Source organism: Trachypithecus francoisi, unplaced genomic scaffold, assembly GCF_009764315.1.
Source record: "Trachypithecus francoisi isolate TF-2019V2 unplaced genomic scaffold, Tfra_2.0 Contig00294, whole genome shotgun sequence".
Lineage (NCBI taxonomy): Eukaryota > Metazoa > Chordata > Mammalia > Primates > Cercopithecidae > Trachypithecus > Trachypithecus francoisi.
In genome coordinates this window covers 101,637-124,875 of record NW_022680550.1, presented here as the reverse complement: position 1 = coordinate 124,875, position 23,239 = coordinate 101,637, and the positions used below count along the sequence as shown (strand labels likewise).

At 40.2% G+C, this 23,239-nt stretch overlaps 1 protein-coding gene across 2 annotated transcripts in view; it reads right to left on the bottom strand.

Moving 5' to 3' along the window:
* Nucleotides 1–7,080: 7,080 nt before the first annotated feature.
* Nucleotides 7,081–23,239, bottom strand: part of LOC117083145 (junction-mediating and -regulatory protein) — an 88,220-nt gene continuing 72,061 nt past the window's right edge. Inside the window, exons 8-12 of one of the 2 annotated variants that reach the window (XR_004436971.1) lie at nt 22,496–22,591; nt 20,194–20,791; nt 18,739–19,049; nt 11,946–12,896; nt 7,081–11,634 (exon numbers count right to left, since the gene is read on the bottom strand). Coding sequence is in view for 1 of the 2 variants with exons in the window: in XM_033210474.1 (XP_033066365.1) it covers nt 18,742–19,049; nt 20,194–20,791; nt 22,496–22,591 (1,002 nt within the window). In the remaining variant the exon portion in view is untranslated. Of the gene's footprint in view, nt 11,635–11,945; nt 12,897–18,455; nt 19,050–20,193; nt 20,792–22,495; nt 22,592–23,239 lie in introns of those variants that run through there. The other variant, XM_033210474.1, reaches the window with a different exon arrangement.

The following is a 23,239-nucleotide window of genomic DNA, read 5'->3' as shown; positions in this document are numbered from 1 at the left end:
TGACACAGAGTCTTGCTCTGTTGCCCAGGCTTAAGGGCAGTGGCATGATCTCTGCTCACTGCAACCTCCACCTCCTGGGTTCAAGCAGCTCTCCTGCCTCAGCCTCCCAAGTAGCTGGGATTACAGTCAACTGCCACCACACCTGGCTAATTTTTGTATTTTTAGTAGAGACAGGGTTTCACCATGTTGGCCAGGCTGGTCTCAAACTCTTGATCTCAAGTGATCTGTCCGCCTTGACCTTCCAAAGTGCTGGGATTACAGATGTGAGCCACTGTGCCCAGCCTCAGTTGATATTTACTTTTATTACATTTAAAAATAAAAAATAATTTTATTAAGCAACCTTACTAAACCTCTTAGTCCTAGTAATTTATCTATTGATACTCTTGGATTTTCTACATACGTAACCATTATATATGCCCCCAAAATGTCCATTTCTCTGTCTTTCCCTCCAATTCTTATGCCTTTTATATATTTCTTGCCTAACTGCAATGTTAGTACCTCTAATACGATGGTGAAACAAAATAGTGACAGAGGGCACCCTTTGCTGCAATCTCAGAGGAGGCTATACTACCTGGCAGTGTACAAGCCCTCTTCATTTGCCACAAAAGAAGAGAAAGATTGGTGCAATCATGGACTTTCCTATCTCAGACTGAAAGTGATGCACATTATCTGCTTTTTCATCTCACCGGGTAGAATTAGTTACAAGGCTCTTCTGTCTGCAATGGTGCTAGCAGATGTAGGGGGCAGTTGATGGGATATCTGGTGAGCAGGCTCTGCCACACAAGGGGCCGACATAGAGGATAACGAGGGATGGACTTGAGGAAGAGCAGGAAGTCCTCTATGAGGAGCTGGTATCTCAGAGGAAAGCTCAATGATGATGCATTAGCTTCCAGGGCTGCTGTAACACAGGGCACAGACTGGCTGGCTAACCAACAGGAATCCCTGTCTCACTGTTCTGGAACTCAGAAGTCCAAAATCAAGTTGTCAGCAGGATTGGTTCCTTCTAAGGGCTGTGAGGGAGGGGTCTGTTCCAGGCCTCTCTCCTTGGCTTATGGATCACCTCTTCTTGTGTCTCTTCCTTCTTCTATAAATATCTGTGTCCAAATTTCCATTTTCATAAAGACATCAGTCATATTAGATTAGCGTCTACCCTAATGACCTCACTTTAACTTGACTATCTCTGTAAAGACTCTGTATCTCCAAATAAGGACATGTTCTGAGGTACTAGGGGTTAGAACTTGAACATATGAATTTTGGGAGACACCAAGTTGGCCATACTTACAAAAGGGAAGGAGGTGAACAATTCTAGGGAGAGGACAGAGTTTGCACACAGGTCCTAAGGTGAGAAAGAGATTACACATGTGACTGGAGCCCAGTAAGCAGTGGGGTGGATAGCAGGGGCCAAATCACATCTCCTTGTAGTTTATGGGAAGGACATTTATGACTTTATTCTAACTGCAGTGGAAATTGGAGAGCTTTATGCAGGGGAGAGACATGATCTCACCACGTTGTGGGTGTAGAATGAGTTGCAGGCAGACAAGAGTAGCAGTGGGAAGACAGGGTAGGAAGCCAGTGAAGCGTCTAGTGGATGGATGAAGTAGACTGGGACCCAAGGGTGGCAGGGGACAGAGAAAGAAGTGAGTGTGTACCAGGTGTATATTAGAGTTAGGTATGACAGGACTTGGAGAATTGGATGGGGGCTGGGAAGTGAGGTTGAGAAAGGTATCAAGGATAACTTCTAAATTCTGAATGGCAGAACTGGAGGAATTGTGAAAGGTGGGGAGAAGTGGGAAAATTTGGGTTCGGGTTTTAGTGGTGATAGGGTCAAGGAAACTGGGGCATGTTATATTTCAGATATGTGTGAGACTTCCAAAGAAAGAGGTCACTAGGCAGCTGAACACATATGGACCTGCGTAGGTACAGTGAACTGAGAAGAGGCGAGGACATTATGAGAGATATAGTATCTGGAACCATGGGAAAGAGTAACTAGGCAGGGAGGGAAAAGTTATGAAAGAAGCCTAGAAATACTTAGATATTTTTTGTTTCAACCATCCATGAAAGCCAAATCATCACGCTTCTGCGTAACAGTGGGAAAGCATGACTGGGGTTGAGATAATGCTGAAGTACTGCCTTCTGATAAATCAACTTGATGCAATGACAGAAGTTAGACAACGGCAGGCAAAGTTGGAACTGGCATTAGAAAACCTTTCAGCAAATGTTGGGTCACAATAAATGTTTGGTTGCATTTTCTGACAGTTGTTGGAAGTTCCAGAGTTAATCCTGTGTTTCAAAAAGTGTGGGACTGACCCGTGAGCTTGTTGCACAGGTAAGGCATCCTGTTTCTGAAAAGAGGTGGGTCACAAAATGGCCTGTAGGGAAGACCAAATAATTCCTCTAAAAGGATATTTGAGCCACCAGAATAACTTGAATACCTACTCAAATAAGATCCCAGAAGTTAGGGTCTTTAAGCATGAAAAAGATCATTTTGGTCTAAAACATGGAATGTTGTTGCCACCTGGACTACTTCATCTCAGAGAACCATTGTGTGGCATCTGTATAATGTAATTTTGAATACATATATAGATAATGTCACATGTCCTAGGCATATCACAAAATAATATGCCTAGGATGGCTAGATTATAAGTCCCCCTGCCTCCCCTTACTCCTCTCCCATGACTTTAGAAGTGATCTACTTAATGGCATTTATTCATCTGGCTTAAATGTACGCTTACATACTGTACAATATCTGCAAAACAGTTCACAGTAGGGTTTTTTTTTTTTTTTTTAAATTTTTTGAGACGGAGTCTCGCTCAGTTGCCCAGGCTGGAGTGCAGTGGTGTGATCTTGGCTTACTGCAACCTCCGCCTCCCAGGTTCAAGCGATTCTCCAGCTTCAGCCTCCTGAGTAGCTGGGATTACAGGCACACCACCACATCCAGCTAATTCTTACATTTTTTAGTAGAGATGGGGTTTCACCATGTTGGCCAGGCTGGTCTCGAACTCCTGACCTCAGGTGATCGGCTCGCCTCAGCCTCCCAGAGTGCTGGGATTACAGGTGTAAGCCACCGCACCTGGCCTATAAAAAGTTTTAAGAATAACCATATGATTAATTCCTGCTATACGTCCCTTCCATTGAAAAACGTTTACAAACAATATAAGGTTTCTTGTGGAGTTTTCCAATCTCTTGCCAGTCTTATTACACAAAACATCTGTTGATGCACTTGGGGATGAATAACCTTTCAGTTGTTCTTGGTATTAAACAGTTCTTTCTGACAGAAGTTGGCCAGTATATGTAATTGCTTAAGGCTTTTCCTTAAAACCATATTTTCCTCATAAACTTGCAATGACTTGGTAAAAGCATTATTTCTCATTTCAATATAAAGGGCTCCAGATCACCAGAGGAATATGGCAAGACATTTACTGAGGATGGAAAGAGATCAAACTGGCTGCGGTCACTGGAATGTTCTAGCTCTAGAAGCATGTAAATAGAAATTCCTAAGACTAAGGGAAAATTTCAGATACTACAGTTTTCAGAGGTATCACTGGAAGTGAGACAAATAACTGCTGAGGCATTGATGGGGATATATCCCTTCCCTTCCGTTCCCTTCTCTTCTCCCTTCCCTTCTCCCTTCCCTTCTCCCTCCCCTCCTTTCCCTTCCCCTCTGTCCCTCCCCACCCCTACCCTTTTCTTTTCTTCTTTTTTTGAGATAGAGTCTTGCTCTGTCGCCCAGGCTGGAGTACAGTGGTGCAATCTTGGCTCACTGCAACCTCCACCTCCCAGGTCCCAGCAATTCTCCTGCCTCAGCCTCCCAAATAGCTGGGATTACAGGCGTGTGCCACCACACCTGGCTAATTTTTGTATTGTTAGTAGAGATGGGGTTTCACCATGTTGGCCGGGCTGGTCTCAAAACTCCTGACCTCGTGATCTGCCCGCCTTGACCTCCCAAAGTGCTGGGATTACAGGCGTGAGCCACCACACCTGGCTGGGATATATGTTTCTGACTCTCCCTGCAGAAATTACGTTGTGGGGACAGGATCTCAAATCTGGATGGGGGCCAATGGTTGAGCCCAAAACACTTCTAGTTGCCTCTGAAAAGATTTGGACTTGCCTTTTTTTTGTGACTGAATTTAAATTTTACTTGAAGTCACATCTTGATGCCTTTTATCCTTTTGTTCTATCCTTCCTGAACATTTTTGTTGACCAAGAGTTTCTATAATCCATCTCAAAAAACTCAAGTCAGGTTTTAGCCTAGAATCAAGAGCTCTTCTCAAAACAATCTGAACTTGGAAAGCTGAGCACTAGTTGGACCTTACAGGTTAAGAGTGAAGTTGACAATGCCATGGGAAGTCATGGAGAGGCTTTGAGGCATAGCTCTCTGCCATTTCATAGTTGTCTCCTTGGACAATTTCATCACCAACTGCTTTTCTCCTCCCTCAAATGAGGATTAGTAACATTTATAGAATTTTTGTGAAGATTAAAGAAGATGCTGTAATACTTCCTTTCCCATCTTAGCTCTTATTCTTATAATGTTCTCATTAAGAACATAGACAGGGAGGGTCAGACACACACTGCCCATGTGCTTTCCACATTAATACTCAATGGGTAGAAGTGAGACATTGTTGAGATAGGGAAGAGAGGCATTTCAGGGAGACATGTGCAGGTGGAAAGAATGGGATGAGCAAGTGAAATGCAGATACTGGGGGAAAAGATTGGAAAGGAGACCAATGTATACCCACAAAAAGCCCTGTAGCATCGGCACATTTCTCTTAGCCAGTGTGGAGGCAGGAAGTCTAGGACACTACTGAATGCAGGGCAAGGACTAGCCATGGAAGTAGTGACAGGGAAGAGCTTGAAATCAGAAAGGTGCTCAGTGGACTGAGTATATGGAATCATTCACAGCAATAGTCAATAGCAGATTGAGGTGGCAGGAAAAAGGTAAGAGGAAGATGTGGTTAGATGATAGATATGTATGGCCAACGTAGATGAATTAATGGGCCAGGTTAAGCAGTTGACGATTAGCCAACTTCAGAGAATCATGACAGCACACACCTTGTGAGCAAAAGGATCTTGTGAATGGGCAAATTTATTGGTAGAGATTTGAAAATGTTAACAGTGAAGAACAAAGTTCCTGGTGAGCAAGTGTTGAGGTCTCTGTGGAAGGGTAGTCTCTTATGTATCCATGTAGTAACTTGGCAGAGGGATAGAGGGCTATGAAATATGGTTAAACTTTGTTATCAATCCGTTTAGCAGTAGGAATGTAATTGCATATTGGTATGTTTGCACCAAAGGATTTTAAACATCTCCAAATAGCTTCCTGTGCCAAAGAATTCACAAGGATTGTACCCAGCTTATGGAACTCAGCAAGCTCAGGATAATGGACAGAGTCACAAAGAACTAAGAAATTTCAGCGAGGCCTGTTATTTCCAAAATAGGTTTTCACCTGTCTTAGTAAAGGTGAATAACCTGAGACATTTTGCAGAAAGTCCTTTCCTAAGCCAACTGTATCGTGGTTCCACAAAGATTATTCTACAGTCCTGTACCTAAGTTTAATTCAAGAGGTAGATGTTATTCTATATCAGTTTGGCTAAAGTTCCTCTATTGAGCCCATTCTTCAGGCCGTCTAGTCATCAGAAACCTCTGGTTAATTTCAAATTTACATTTGTAGAGGGAATACACATCAGAAGGCCCTTCCTTGGAAGAAAGTTCTCATATCTTATCACCTAATCCAGGAGCTGGAAGAAAGTTTCAAAGCTCATCCTGTTAAACCCATCGTGTTTTTTTTTTTGTTTTGACACAGAGTCTCGCTCTGCCACCCAGGTTGGAGTGCAGTGGTGCAATCTTGGCTCACTCCAACCTGACTCCAGGGCTCAAGTAATCCTCCCACCTCAGCCTCCTTGAATAGCTGGGACCACAGGCATGCACCACCAGGGCCTGGCTAATTTTTGTGTTATTAGTAGTGTTGGGGTTTCACCATGTTGGCCAGACTGATCTCAAACTCCTGAGCTCAGGTGATCAGCCCGCCTCAGCTCCCGAAGTGTTGGGATTACAGGCATGAGCCATCATGCCCGGCCAACCCATCATTTTGTAAATGACTACATCCAGGCACATACCTCCTTGGTTCATGGTACAGGCTGTTCAAAGGGCTTAGCTAATGTCAAAACGAAACAAATTAGTCATGTAGGGACTAGACAGTCATGATAATTTTTAAATTGGCAACAAAAGTTTCATTAACTAAGGGGAAAAAAACTGGCCAGGACTGCCCAGGGTAGAGACGGGAACTGGAGCCCTTCCAGATTCCCTTCCTTTGGGAACTAAGTCCCTTAAAGCAGTGGCCCCCAACCTTTTTGGCACCAGGGACTGGTTTTGTGGAAGACAATTTGTCAACAGGACAAGGCTGGGGTGGGGAGTGGTTTTGGGATGAAACTGTCCTACCTCAGATAATCAGGTGTTAGTCTCCTAAGGAGGACGCAACTTGGATGCCTCACGGGCACAGGTCACAACAGGGTTCATGCTCCTCTGAGATGCTAATGCCCTGCTGATGTGACAGGAGGTGAAGTTCAGGTGGTAATGCTCGCTAGCCGCTGCTCACCTCCTGCTGTGTGGCCTGGGTCCTAACAGGCCATGGACTGGTACAGGTCCGTGGCCCAGGGATTGAGGACCCTGACTTAAATGACTTGAATGTGTGTTTCTTGTGTGTTATGGGGGGGTGTATCAAGTCAACATCAGGTAAGGCTATCTGCTGGGCTCTAGTTAATCTACTTCCATGTTTCAGTGTAAAGCCTAATCCCTGCCTCTCCCCACCCCCATTTAAAAATTTTCCAATTTGGAAGTCAGCACTTCCAAACTTTGTGAATATTTACAAACTAAGAAAGTTCATTAATAGCACAAAGAAGGTTGCCATCAAAATAACGTCATAACAAACAGCACTCAGGAAGCGGCAGAAATACAGGCATGGATAGTCTCTGGATCCTGTTCTCCATGTTATAACTTGTTATAACAGACATACAACTTGCTATGGTCCTTCTATTTCAAATGAAGTGAAAATATGTACCACTGAAATTTTAAACAAACAAAATCAGGTTTAATTCAAATAAATATCCTTTATTAAAGAAAAAGAGGAATATTGTTAAAAGCACCAAAACTGTAGGTTGTTACATTGCATGTACAAGAGAAAGGTGATTGCAATACTTGGTGTACAAGTACTTAACTCTGAAGTCATGTGTAAAAAACATGAAATACAAAGCAATACAATTACAATGCAGAAAAGTTGCGCTAAAGAGCAAAAGGCAATGGTCAAAACAATTACTGGAGATTTCATGGTATTGCTATAAATGCTTGGTTTTTTCCTTTGTACTTTTAATACTTTAGAATGTTAATTGAACATATTTAAGTATTGTAAATTTGCAAGAGGTGGCATTTACAATACACTGTGCACACTGTCCATTTAATGTAATGGTATTAAAGCCATCCTTACAAGCCAAGCACAAGTGCTAGTGTTTTGCTTCTACCTTTTATTATATTGCACAAAGCTAGTAAATGTTGAATCAGTTTTCCATTAAAATTTTCATTTACCCAGAACCGATAAAAATCATGGCAGTCTCCTTAGCCCTAACGGGCAATTAATTATTCATGCAAAATAATGTGCAGCCTTCCATTTTTCATTAACTACATAGTATGGTTTCATACTTGGAAAGACATACAATACAATGAGAACTTCAATGAGACAATGGAGATTCTGTCAAAGCTAAAAAAGTCAGAAGTCATTGTATGGGTTGCATCATTTACCCCTCTTGGTTCACAAATGAAGGAAAAATGCCACCTAGTGATTTTGCAGACTTCTTAAAACCAATACCATTAGTATTGGGAAAAGCTGGAATAACTTGTTACACCCTTTGATAGCTACCCATAGAACATGCAAGTAAAAAAAAAAAATCCCCAAATTTCCCTTTCAAGGTCTTTCCTACCCACCAACTCCCCCAAATTTAGCCACTCTTAGTGTACCTAATTAAAAACAACAAAAAACACCAGCTAAAAACAAAACTTTCCCCTAACCCGCAAAACAAATGACTGCTTTGAGATTCAGTGTGAAATAACATTCATCAATTATTTAACAAGTCAACCTCAGAGGTATTTTCTGTACATGCCCCTTACAGTGGCATAATGTCTCTGCAGAAGGGGAGAGACAGTATAAATTTGGAATTCAATCAATTAAATCCTACAATTGCCAAGTTGTACATTTACTGTGGGCAAAACACAGAAAACTTTACAATAAACACATCTTGAGAATAACCCAATGAGGAAACTTTTCATACATTCACACACACAAATGCACACACTCGCCGAATCCAGACTCCCTCCCACCTTTACAAACCCTTTGCTTACATAACACAGTTTAGGCAGCAATATAAACTCACTTTGTAGGAAAACTTTTAAATTACACTATATCAGATAAAAAATACCATTGCTTCATTTTACAAAGCAATTAAGCAGTGACCCTTCTTAATGTGCTTTAACTAAAGAGCACTTTGCAGCAAAGTTCAGAAATTACTGAATTGTTCAGTAGCACTAATAGATGCAACACGCTCTAACAGTAAGGTGCTTCCACTTTCTCACCCCTCTTCCATCTGAAATACATCTTGCTGGCCACTCCTCTAAGCATAGCTCTTTTTCTATGCTCAACAGTAAGTGGGAAATAGAATCTGTTTAAAATGCACACTTAATTTTTTGTTACCATTTACATTTAGTGCAATAATTAGGTAAAACTTAAGGTTTCTGCTTTCATTATCAAATGGCTGCATTTTAACAATGTGTCTGCAACAGTTTTGAAATGTCTTACAGCTGTTCATTTTTTACAAGTAACCTGGTAAAGTGTATGAAATTTCAACTCCCTGATAGAGGCCTTAAGGACCCAATAGTACTTTTTACACACTGGTATCTGATGTTAAGTTTGTAATACTTCAATAATAAAGCTGAAAAAAGAAAACCCAAAAAACCTTGTATTTAGTGAACAAAAAGCTTTGCCTAGGCTAAAAGCATTGACTTAAATTTATACAAACACACTCACGTGACTGTAACTTAAAAATGGTGTCTTAGGGAATGTGTAAAATTAAATTGTATTAATTGTATACTGATCGCATCCCAGAGAATGCTGCCCATTAGTTTTTGTTCCACTGATTTAAGAATTTTAATTCTTAGTGTCTACAATGGACCAAGTATGCTTTGCAACTTGACACACATTCTGTGACAAAGTAGCCATGCCATGTGTTACCAAATATTACTACATAGTTCAACTTTGTGGAAACAATTGTTTTTCCTCATTACATAAAGTAAAAGTGCCGAAAATTATGTTCTGGTTTCGTGTTATGAGAAAAGCTCTGTATTTCTATTCTCACTATTACAGCTGTGTCTAGGAGTCTCCTTTTAAAAAATGCATTACAGAAATATTTCAGTTCCACAATGAAGAATTAAGGAATGATTGTTTTTATGCTGCTCACAAACTCAATAAGCCTATACAATACAAGCAAAACCATTATTCATCTTTTAAAAGATCCTTTTTAGCCAGGCATTCCTCATACTGCTGTAATCTACACAAGGATTTGCAATCATTAAGAATACCTTTCCTACACATGCTACATTGGTTATAATTTTGGGTGCATTAGGAGCCATTTGAAATTGACAGTCAAGTGGGCAGTAACAATCTCAAAACATTCCAAACTCATTTACTTGTTTTCCCTATTTTAAATGCATTGCAGTTGAGACCAGATAGGCAAATTAACTTCTAAATTGATTCAGCATAAGCCAACAGCTGCTTGTGGATATAGAAATCATATATTAACAGAAATGTAAGTGTCAAATATTTTGAAGCACATAAAAAGTATGGACGAGTTTGGAACTGGAAATGTGAGCATCTAAAGTACCATCATAACTAAATATACACATATGTAGTATTAAGGCCGAAGATCCTCATTTTATTAGAGGCAAGAAAAAAGGGCATTTAACCAGGTTTACATAATTTTTGTTAGGTTCTGAAGCTACTTTAAGATTAACAGGAGGGTTCCACTGGTAATGTCATCTTGATGGACAAGTAGACTCTAGTTATTTGAAATTTTATTATCATTCGTAACTCCAAAGGTTTCTGACCTGCAATCATTTGAAATTGTGTAGAAGCAGGAACCTGCACCTTAAGGCAAGGAAATGGGTGTGTTGGAAAGTTATTTACTAGAGAATGGGCATAGCTGGCTGCCAACGATACTCTGCTTTAACCTCCTTCTCTTCCAAGTGTGAGGTGACTCTCATGGAGCACTGTAACAGGATGGGTTGAGAGAATTGTAGATGCATCCATGAGGCTGAGTGGAGTTCTGTACACCCTCCACCCTCCAGTCTTTGCTAGAGACCTACTATTACAGCACACTCTGGAAGACAGACCACAGGACACATGTATAAATGGGCCTATTTTATAATAGAATCCCAAAACTAAAAGGGTAGCAAATTCCCTCTCAAGATATGAACGTTCCAGGGTTTTTGGTTAAATTAACACTACATGTGTCTATATTTTTCTGAATTTGAATAAATGAAAAAAAGTAATGAACAAGCACCCAAAGAACTGGATATATGAAATGTTGACACATGGGTACGTAAAAATTGGACAGCATAAAATTGATACATGATTTTGTAAAGGTTTGCAAATTTGCTTTAACTTTTTCAAATATATTAATATAACCAGTCACTCTTTGGGTTAAGAAATATGTTTTAATATTTTACCAAGGGCAAACAGGACACTATCACCACTCCCATGATGTTGAAGTTTCCATATTACATCTGTATTTCTAATCTTTCCAGACAAGATGTGGGAATAGTGTGGGAACTAAAACCAATGTATTACGAAGATGCTGCAGAGAAGCTCCTAGTCTCATCAATAAACGTATTACTAACATTTAAATAAAAGATTTTGTCAGGCTGGGCACAGAGGCTCACGCCTGTAATCCTAGCACTTTAGGAGGCCGAGGCCGGCAGCTTGCTTGATTTCAGAAGTTCAAGACCAGCGTGGGCAACGTGGCAAAACCCTGTCTCTACAAAAAATACAAAAATTAGCTGGGTCATGGTGGCATGTGCCTGTTTTGTTTTGAAATAATAAAAAAATTTTGCCTTACATAACCTGTTGCCAGAAAATTTTCTCCCTAATTATTTTCAAGAAAACACTTTAAAATAACAAAGGTGTGAGCATTTCTTTTTTCTCCAGGAATACCAATTCATATACAGTCTGGGCTTTTGCTCCAGTACTGCTTTCTGGGTTTAGGCCCGAGAATTGTCTTAAAAGAAATAAAGTTCTTTTTGGTATTTTATTTCTTAACTCCCTCCACAGACAGGCTAAGATCTGCTTATGCACAATTGTATGTACAGGGTACTGCACACTGAGTCCAACGATCTACATGTATTCAAGTCCACGACAATCCTGCTGACAATCCGGAACATATCAGTGTGTCCTTCAGGACTCCATCGCAGCCAAAATCAGCACCTAAAGCTGTGTATAAGTGTAAAATTTTAGTGACAATAACAAAGGCATTCTCCCAAAATTCCATTCAGTGCATGTGAAGATGGTGAAATGCCAGCCATGGAGACTTGTCTGCTTGTCTACTTTCTTTTTTTTTTTTGAGACGGAGTCTCGCTCTGTCGCCCAGGCTGGAGTGCAGTGGCCGGATCTCAGCTCACTGCAAGCTCCGCCTCCCGGGTTAACGCCATTCTCCTGCCTCAGCCTCCGGAGTAGCTGGGACTACAGGCGCCCGCCACCGCGCCCGGCTAGTTTTTTGTGTTTTTTTAGTAGAGACGGGGTTTCACCGTGTTAGCCAGGATGGTCTCGATCTCCTGACCTCGTGATCCGCCCGTCTCGGCCTCCCAAAGTGCTGGGATTACAGGCTTGAGCCACCGCGCCCGGCCTGCTTGTCTACTTTCTATCTTTGTAGAGCACATGCTTTTCACTGTGGAGCATAAAAATAAAAACTTAAAATGGTGGTTTGTAAAAAGAGTTAAGATCTGTATCCCTATTACTGAACCTTGATTTTTGATTCTCAATAGGAAAGTCATGTCAGTCATAGCAATCAAGCAATAGTTCACACAAAATAAAAATAATTTGAAATATTATCAAAGTATTGCCTCCCATAAGCAAGGATGCACATAAAATTCAAACTATTATAAATTCAGAAATATGAAGAGTGATTTAAAAGCATGGAAACTTCAAAACCTTACAAAGTATAAGTCTCCTAAAAATATGCCATGTTAAATGTATCATGTTGTGAACATATTAATAGATGTATCTCCATGCAGCTTTTCAGATATTGCTGAACATCTTTATGAAAAATCCTTTGGAAATGAGTAATGTGGACATTTCAGGTGTATTTCCATCTGATTTTAATTCCTGACTTACAGCTATCATGATTAACTTTTTCAGAGTGTCACAGTATTTAACATAAGCTGATATGGAAGAAGCTATTTTTTCAGATGACTTTTCAGTGCACCGAAAGATGGTTCGCAAAGCAGTCCCAATACAGCTCACCGTAGATCTCAACCCAGTGTTCTTCCAACTAAGCCCTAGCTTAACTGGCCATTACATGGATGTAAATAGGTGGATGGAAGGAGAATGTGCTTAAAAAACAGAAATCTCCAGAAGGCCTTTTCTTCATTGCAGTCAGGAACATTGCACATGTAAAATTCATGTTAACCATCATCTATTGGAATGACTGGAAAGTGATAACCTGCCAATTGTGCTTCCTTTCTTCACACCACTGAACCAATGCACTTTGGATCTAATGTTATCCAACTGAGGAACCAAGTGCTTAAACTGTTATTTTCCAAAAGAATCAGAACCAATCTTGAATGATATTTTTCTTCTGTTATGTCACCTGTTTACAAACAAAATAATACAGACCATTAAAAAAAGATGACCCTTTAAAGATACAGTGTGTTTACGTTCCCTCAAAAAGTGTACAAAAGACATTTTTTACAAAAGGCCATGACTGTATTCTTAAAGCAGCAAAAATGAAAACAAAATAATCTAAATACAGATTTTGATCACGTTTAAAAGACTCTTAGATTTTCATTTTTATTCTTTTTACTCTAACACTGTATCAAAACTATATACTAAAAAGGTAAATTCAGTCTAAACTATTTGCCTCATAAACTGCTAGTAGAGTAAGAACAATTAAATGGTGTCTTTAAAATGCAGTAGAAACTGTTTTTGTTAGACTGACATTTATAGGACAGGATTAATACCAGTCTTTAAATGGATACTTCACTTGGGCATTTTATTGAAAAGTGTTGTGCTTAAGATCTATGGGGCTTATCCACAGTACAGGAGCATTTATATAAAAGACACACTCATCAGATAAAAGCTGACAGGAACATGAATAAAGTACCAACTTAATACAGCTCTGCCTTTCTAATACTGTAGCTACATGTGGCTAATGAGCACTTGATATGTGTCTAGTGTGACTGATTTAGTTTGATTTAAATCCAGTTTGATTTAAAAATCTAAAACAGTAAATAGTATTTTTCCATTAAATACAATTTTACTGTTTTGGTAGGACATTTCTCGTTAAGAATCAAATACTTAGCATTCAAATTGAGATGTGCTACTAGTATATACAAAAAATACACTGAATTTTGAAGATTTAATATGAAAAAAAAGAAATAGAAAGCCATGTCCTAGGTTTTTAATGTTGATTGTGTGTTGAAGGATATTACTTTGGCTACATTGTGTCAAATAAAATATTACAAACATCAGTTTCACATGTTCCTTTTCATTTTTGATGTGACTAGTGGACATTTTAAAATTACATGTCTCAAACTATATTTCTTTTGAACTGCACTGCTATAGTTACTTTAGAAGACTCCTGGCCGGGCGCGGTGGCTCAAGCCTGTAATCCCAGCACTTTGGGAGGCCGAGACGGGTGGATCACGAGGTCAGGAGATGGAGACCATCCTGGTCTACACGGTGAAACCCCGTCTCTACTAAAAAATACAAAAAACTAGCCGGGTGAGGTGGCGGGCGCCTGTAGTCCCAGCTACTCGGGAGGCTGAGGCAGGAGAATGGCGTAAACCCAGGAGGCGGAGCTTGCAGTGAGCCGAGATCGCGCCACTGCACTCCAGCCTGGGTGACAGAGTCTGCTAGACTCCGTCTCAAAAAAAAAAAAAAAAAAAAAAAAAGAAGACTCCTACAGGGGCCCAGCACAGTGGCTCAGGCCTGTAATCCCAGCACTTTGGGAAGCTGAGGAGGGTGGATCAGTTGAGGTCAGGAGTTCGAAACCAGTCTGGCCAACATGGTGAAACTCGTCTCTACTAAAACTTCAAAAAAATTAGCTGGGCACGGTGGTGCGCCTGTAATCCCAGCTTGAACCTGGGAGATGGAGATTGCAGTGAGCCGATATGGCTTCACTGCACTCCAACCTGGCTGACACAGTGAGACTCCATCTCGGAAAAAAAAAAAAAGAAGACTCTCACAGGAAACAAACTAGAAGCTTATTTATTTATTGAGACAGGTTTCCTCCTGCCTCATCCTCCCAAGTAGTTGGGACTACAGGTGTGAGCCACCATGCCCAGCTACTTTTTGTGTTTTTGGTGGAGATGTGTTTTGTCATGTTGCCAGGCTAGTCTTGAACTCCTGGGCTGAAGTCATCCACCCACCCCCAGCCTCCCAAAGTGCTGCAGAATTACAGGCCTGCAACTTAAAAGTCCACACCCAGCCTGAAACTTATTTTAAATCTCTATGTAATTACACACATTTTAAGAAATTTCCTTGAACACGACTATGGCTATCTCTGGAAAGAGAAGAGTTTCAGAGAGGAATGAACAGGGCAAAACAAGGGACCTTCATTACCTACTTTATGAATATGCAAGAAATTACCTCCTAAAACAAAAGTATATAAGTACATTAATGACAAAATTACAATCAAGAAATCTGGCCAGGCACAGAAGCCTGTTAATCCCAGCACTTAGGGAGGCAGAAGCAGGCAGATCACCCGAGATCAGGAGTTCGAGACCAGCCTGGCCAACATGGTGAAACCCCGTCTCTACAAAAATATAAAAATTATCTGGGAGTAGTAACACGCGCCTATAATCCCAGCTACTCAGGAGGTTGAGGCAGGAGAATTGCTTGAATCGTGAGGTGGAGGCTGCAGTGAGTTGAGATCACACCATTGCACTCCAGCTTGGGCAACAAGAGTGAAATTCCATCTCGAAGAAAGAAAAAAAGAAAAAAAAAAAAAAAGAGAGATCTAATAAATTAATGGGAAATACAAATTGCAGTAAAGCCTTTTTAGCTATTTATAGATAAAAAGTTCACAGCCTTTCAGTCTCCACGATCACAAAGTAGTAATACACAGCTACTTCATCACTGCCTAATCAGTTCATACTAGTCTATGGTTTGCTTCTGGGGTAGCACACATTTAGTAAAGGGTGACTTTGCAGATTTCCAAGCTCATATAAGTGTTTCACTATTTCTCTCTCAACATTGTACCACATATTCCAGCCATCAACAGTCTCCCACATACCCGAAAAAAGTTTTAAGCAATTTTCAAAGTGGTATACACCATGCACCATGTTCTTAACATCTGATACTAAGGCTAAATTAGTAGCCAGAAGCTATGAGTAACATCCCAGTCACTTGAGTATACAAAATGCTGATGCAATGTCTAGGGTTAGGCAGGATATGGTGGAATGGGAGAAGACAGTCAAGGATAGGCTGACTTGAGCAGCTGGTGTGCTGTGAATGGGCCACTGTGGACCATCTGTAATGAAACAGCTAAACACACATTTATGTGAAGGTCCAGCTGTGGAATTAGTGCAAAGATGGCAGTTTTAGGCACGAGCTTAAGCAGCTTCCTGAGAAGCTACAGCAGAAGAAGACAACACATAGTAGCAAGAACTGTAAAGTGGGAGACAACCTACAAATATCCACTATGGAAGAGATTCCCAGTCAGACACACCTGAGAGTCTAGACATTCACACACTTATATGTGTGTGTGTGTGTGTCTATCTATCTATCTATCCCTTTACAAAGCATAGTGGACATATGTATAAGCAAAAATAACTCGAAGTTACTTTGGGATCCAAAAACAGGAAGTCATACAAAGTGAGTGTTACATGTAACTATATACATAATGGAAAAAAGGCAGGATAATGCTACTACTGAATGTTGGCTGAATCATGGTAAATGTAATATTACCCTTTTTAAGTGACTGATTGATGCAGATGCTGATGGGGAGGGGTACAGTGGAGAGGTACTAGAGGAATGAACCCAAACCCAAAGGAACAGGTGAAACTGCTTTCAGTAATATTTTACCTAATATAACTAATAGAATTTTTCAATATGTAATCAATTGTTTAAAACGTGACATACATTACATTTTTGTATTATGTCTTCAAAATCTAGATGTGTACTTGCATATACATTAGATCTACTCAGAATTCTTTTTTTTGGGGCCAGGCATGGTGGCTCACACCTGTAATCCCAGCATTTTGGGAGGCCGAGGTGGGCAGATCATTTGAGGTCAGGAGTTTGAGACCAGCCTGGCTAAGATGGTGAAACCCTATCTCTACTAAAAATACAAAAAAAGAGCCGGGCGTCATGGCAGGCGCCTGTAATCCCAGCTACTCGGGAGGCTGAGGCACAAGATTCACTTGAACCCAGGAGGCGGAGCTTGCAGTGAGCCGAGATTGTGTCACTACACTTTAGCCTGGGTGAGAGAGTGAGACCCTGTCAAAAAAACATTTTTTTTTCTTTGTTGTTCTACTCAGGATTCTTAAGGACAGAATGTCCATTTTTAATAAGCTCCCCAAGTTAATTCTTATGATCAAACATGTTTTAAGAATTATTATGCTAATTGGGGCAACCATAGGGAGACCCTGTCTCTACAAAAAAATAAAAAAATTAGCCCAGCACAGTGGCATGTGTCTGGAGTCCCAGCTACTTGGGATGCTGGAGCCCAGAAGGTTGAGGCTGCAGTGAGCCATGAACGTGCCACTGCACTCCAGCCTGAGCAACAGAGAGAGACTGTGTCTCTAAAATAAAAAAAGAAATCCAACAAAAAGAATTCACAGGGCTAACACATAAATTAATTATTCCTTTACTTATTCCCTTCTAGGACTCGTCTTCCCACTTTGGTGAATGTTTGAAGCCCAGAGAAACATATTCCATCAAGAAAGTATAATAATTAATAGAACATGTTTGTATACTCTATAAATTTTATACAAATTACAACATTTCAGTTACCACCGTTATAAATTCGATATACTATTTAATTTATACCATGTTATCTTTACTGATTTATATATTTGGTATAATCTGTGCCATATTACCCTATAATTAGCTTATTAAAATGTAGTCGACTATAGCTCTCTATTATATTAGGAGAATGCTACAGGTGTAACCAAAGAGAATCTTAATATGTACAGGAGTATTCATTAGATATGTAGGTAATTTTTATATAATGATACCTGCAAATTTATCTAGATAATACAGTAACTGTGACAGGTGTAAGTAGTTTTTTTAAGGGTTTAGAAAGTTAAATAATCAGACAATGCAACAATTTTTCCAGATTGATCTTAGAAAACTCCTTTGAGGGCCGGGCGCGGTGGCTCAAGCCTGTAATTCCAGCACTTTGGGAGGCCGAGACAGGCGAATCACGAGGTCAGGAGATCGAAACCATCCTGGCTAACACGGTGAAACCCCGTCTCTACTAAAAATACAAAAAAATTAGCTGGGCGAGGTGGCGGGCGCCTGTAGTCCCAGCTACTCGGGAGGCTGAGGCAGGAGAATGGTGTGAACCCGGGAGGTGGAGCTTGCAGTGAGCTGAGATCCGGCCACTGCACTCCAGCCTGGGGGCAGAGCGAGACTCTGTCTCAAAAAAAAAAAAAAAAAAAAAAAAGAAAACTCCTTTGAGATCAGCTAATATGACATCAAAATTGAGTATGCATAACAGTTTGTTACTGAAATACTTTGTCAGAAAAGCCTTTTCTTTAAAAAAAAAGATTGATTTCTTTTTACAGACGGGTTATCGCTATATTGCCCAGGCTGGATTTGAACGCCTGGGCTCAAGAGATCCTCATGCCTCAGCCTCTGAGTAACTGGGACTACAGAAGCGAACCATTGAACCTGGAAAGCCTGTTCTTTTTTTTTTTTTCAGACTGAGTCTCACTTCTGTTGCCCAGGGCAGTGGTACGATCTCAGCTCACTGCAACCTCCACCTCCTGGGTTCAAGGGATTCTCTTGTCTCAGCCTCCCAAGTAGCTGGGATTACAGATTCCTGACACCACACCTGGCTAATTTTTGTATTTTTAGTAGAGAAGAGGTTTCACCATGTTGGCCAGGCTAGTCTTGAACTCCTGACCTCAAGTGATCTGCCTGCTTCGGCCTCCCAAAGTGCTAGGATTATAGGCATGAGCCATCGTGCCAGGCCCTTTTCTTTTTTTTTTTTTTTTAGGGCAAGAATGAGACTGTCACTTTACTTGTAATTACAGCTGTATGGCGGAAATTTTTAATGAGGAGGACATTTTAAAAAATCGTATTTACATAGCAATAATCATTACGTTTCTAGAAACTACAGAATTAAGTAAAACCTGAAGTTCACAAATTTGGGCTATAAAACAAACGATATGCCTCAGGCTCAATAAAAAATACCCCAAACCTCATCATCCGATTTAAAACCTGTATTACTGAATGGTACTAAAGACAATAAGGTCATTTACTTGTTAGTTCTCCCAGTCTGTGCAAGGCAAAGCCTCCTCTTCATCCTCTGACTCTGGGGATGCTTCTTTAATTCTTCTAAGAGCTTCATGGATGCTCCGTGTTAGAGGGTCTGTATCGGGTAGAAGTGTGAAGGATTCTCTCAAAACATCCTTCTGTACCTTCTTCAATTTTACCCCTTTCCTTATTTGTGCCAAGATATTATTACTATCATCTTCATCAGGAAAAGGAGGCAGAGTTCGCTGTTCAACCTTTTTCAGATGAAAACTACCACGCTTCAAGGAGGCTAGCACCTCATCCATTGGTGAACTCACTTTGGAAAATGAAACAGAAGAGTATTACAGTTAGGACTGCACTTAATTAGAATGAAACTGTATAACCTCTACTGTTTGCAACTGTGAAAGCACAGGACGCTGAAACACCATCTACAAAATGGATCGTGAAATGTGTGCAGAAGGTGACCAGAACACAAGGGATCCTAATTAGCCTTCTTTTTAGAAAATCCCAAGACCCAATCCATGGTCGGTACTATTGGTATTCCTATCATTTCCTATATGAGAGAAGTGACCAGACTGGGAACTGGGAGGTGGTCTTAGTAGTATTATGGGTGCGACTCCCAAAGGATTTCCATATTGCAGTTGCTCCACCCAAATTCAGTTACACGTTTTACTTTTAAAAATTACATTTTTGTTCATTATGGAGACTGTGCTTTTTTCATTTAGTTGTTTTACATGTGAAATCCTACTCAGATTATATCAAGAAATGTTTTATAGAATGGTCCTTCAGATTAAAATGTAATAGACAAGTAATATGTAACATTTATATAATGTTCTCCCTGTGCAAAATGCAAATTCCTTAAAGGCAAAAGGCAAGGGTTATTCTCTGCTCTTTTTAGAAATAATTTTATTTGTGCTTGAATATCTCATAACAAAAAAAAAAGAAGAAAAAAATAGTAACCTTATTGAGGTACATCTGTCACGTTGTAAGCTGAACAGATCACTCCCTATTCTTCTCTGCTTCTTTATACAAATACACACAAGTCCTCAACAAATGTTACATGATCCTGCCAATGTCTTCCCTGTGGTGACAGTCCTGACCAGATAGCTTACCCTTTCTGATGAGTAATTTTTAAAAAATCTCAGGTTTAAAATCAAATTTTTTTTCCCTAACACAAAAGGAGCCATCCATTATACATTACCAAACATGTATGTATCACTTTAGAAGATGTTTTTAAAACATGCCTAACAGCTCAAGAAGGCATACATTTCTGTGTACTTTATGCATTTGCAGATGTGAGTTAATAAGAATTGTCCTCTAGTGTGACTTTGAAAACCTGTTTACTATCAAATAATGTTCAAAAATAAAATGTTTTAAGTTTTGCAACGTCAAAAAATACATAGTTTTTTACTATGCCTGATGTCATACAACAGATGGACCATGAAAATATCTTGCCGTACCTCTCCTCCTCTGCAAACCTTCAGCAGTCTTTCTGAGCTTCTTCCGTGCACTGACCAGCTGGCTGCTGTCAAAGAGGTGTGCTGAGGGGGCACTGGCTGACTTTGGGATCCTCTTCTCATTCCCCTCCTTTCTAGGCAGATCTTTCTCCAGTGTCTCTGGGCCATTGTCTTTAGCAACAGGCAGAGGTGGTGGTGGTGGAGGGGGAGGGGGAGGAGGTGGGGGAGGTGGTGGTGTTGGAGGAAGAGGGGGTGGGAGTGGATTTATGGTAACAGAACATGGTTCGAGGTTATTATTCAAAAGTGGAAGAGATATAGGGGGAGACAGTTCAGAGGTAACACCACTGAGAGGTAATGAAGTGGCTTCAAGTTGTGTTAATGAAGTATCTTCAAGTTGTACAAGGCTCTCGGGTTCTGTTGTCTGTGATGGCCCACGCTTGACTCTTCCTTCTCCCACCTCTTCAGTTTTCTCTTCTACCTGTAACACACTTGGTAGAGAGTCACACTTATCCTCTCGGAGAACAGGACTTGCTGCACCTTTTCTTCTTGCATGAGCTAGTCGTAATCTGGTTGATTTAAGTATGACTTGCCCAGGATACCTCTAAAATATCAGAAGTTATTGGAACTGGTTAAATGTTATCGAAACAATTTATAAGCACATGCCTATTTATCTTATCCTTCAAATAAAAGATATTACGTGGCCAGGCATGGTGGCTCACGCCTGTAATCCCAGCACTTTGGGAGGCCAAGGTGGGTGGATCGGACCAGCCTGGCCAACATGGCAAAACCCCGTCTCTACTATAAATACAAAAATTAGCTGGGTGTGGTGGCAGGCACCTGTAGTCCCAGCTATTTGGGAAGCTGAGGCAGGAGAATTCCTTGAACCTGGGAGGCGGAAGTTTCAGTGAGCTGAGATTGTGCCACTGCACTCCAGTCTGCGTGACAGAGCAAGATTCCATCTCAAAAATGTTATGTTGCCTTATTGGTTATTTCACTCTTAAAGTTATACAGAAAATCCAAAAGTACCTAATAACTTACAAAAAATTATGAATTTATTATTTGCCTATCAAATCCATGATTAATTCAAATATTCAAAATTATCATGATTAAAAAAAGATTTTTAGTGAATAAAACTACTAAATGTATAAAACAAATAGCATGTAAAATGCAAAACATAAATTATGTCAAATGTATAAATGCTACTGGTATGCAAAAATAAACTAGTTTCCTATGTTTTCAAATGCACACACATGAGAAAATTAAAATATTCTTTAACAGGTTACTTGGCATTTTTAAAAAGCTCCAACAACTATATAGCCATTTTATGACAGAATGAAGAAGAGAGAATTACATTTTTTGAAGTACTTACTGGTAGAACTCTTATACATCTTTCACCATGGTAAAACCTTTTTTTTTTTTTTTTTTTGAGACTCACTCTATTGCCCAGACTGGAGTGCAGTAGTGCGATCACAGCTCACTGCAGCCATGACCTCCCTGGCTCAGGTAATCCTGCCACTTCAGCCACCCAAATGGCCAGAACCACAGGCGTGTTCCACCATGCCAGGCTAATTTGTATAGAGACAGGGTTTTGCCGTGTTGCCCAGGCTGGTCTTGAACTCCCTGGCTTAAGCAATCTACCTGCCTCAGCCTCCTAAAGTGCTGAGATTACAGGCGTGGGCAACATTTACTTAATAACAAGGCTTATCCCCTGCCTCACCTCCTTTTTTTCCACTGTAACACTTGTTCAAAAGCCTACTTCACTTATAAAGTGATCCTTCAGCATGCACAACTGAAGTAAGGCTCCAGAGTACTTTAAAAATGAGGCTTCAGCAGAGTTCTGAGGAGATGTGTGGATACTGTGGTATCAGTGTGTGGTCATGGGTTACCCTGGCAAGAGAACTGCTGAAGCATTTCTCAAATATGCTACTCCCCCCACCTCTAATTCTGCCAATGACACAGGTTGATGTATGTGGAATAAATAACAAGTTGATGCTTGAGCTGGATAGTCAGTTGTGATTTAAGTAATTTTTTAAACTCAAGAGGAATCTAGGTTTCCCAGAGGCCTTGATCATTCCTCTTATACTACTGAAGCTGTGGGTCAAAGATCACAAGAATACTAATTCGGAAAACCACCAGAGGAAATGGAGCCATGCCATCAAAACAACTTTAAAAAGGACTTCCATGGTTATAATAGTTTATAAATAAGGGAAAACCAAGTTTTTCCCACAAAGAAATCCTACAGGTGTATATGTAGCTCTGTTTTAAAAACAATGAAAAACAATAAATGGACCATTACTTTTAATACCTGTTTAAATGTTCGAAGTCTATCCAGTGTTCTCTGTCTCTCTTGGCTAACCCAGGCACTTTTTCTTTCTTCTTCATCATGTAATTTTTCTCTCTTCTGGTAAAAAATTAATAATAATTCCATTATGCTGTGTCCCAACTTTTATCATTAATAGGAAAAAAAGATGAGAAGTTATCCTAATATGGGCCCAAGGGGATGATTCATTGAACAAAATTTTTATAACATGAAACATAAAATATTTTTAATATACAATTTTAGTTAAAATACTTCTAGCTACTATATTATGCTAACTTCAATGTAGATGACTTTAAAAATAAAATCAGCAACCGGCCAGTCACGGTGGCTCACACCTATAATCCTAGCACTTTGGGAGGCCAAGGCAGGTGGATTACCTCAGGTCACGGGTTTGAGACCGGCCAGGTCAACATGGTAAAACCCCGTCTCTACCCAAAATACAAAAATTAGCTGGTCGTGGTGATGCACGCCTGTAATCCCAGCTACTTGGGAGGCTGAGGCAGGAGAATTGCTTGAATCTGGGAGGCGGAGGTTGCAGTTAGCTGAGATCATGCCACTGTACTCCAGCCTAGGCAACAGAGTAAGACTCCGTCTCAAAAAAACAAACAAATGAACAAAAGCAATCAAATCAACAATCACTTGGTCAGTAATCTGGATAGTGTACATTATTCTAAACAATATAACCAGTAGTTAGAAAAATATACTTCAAGCATTATCCATGAATCATCT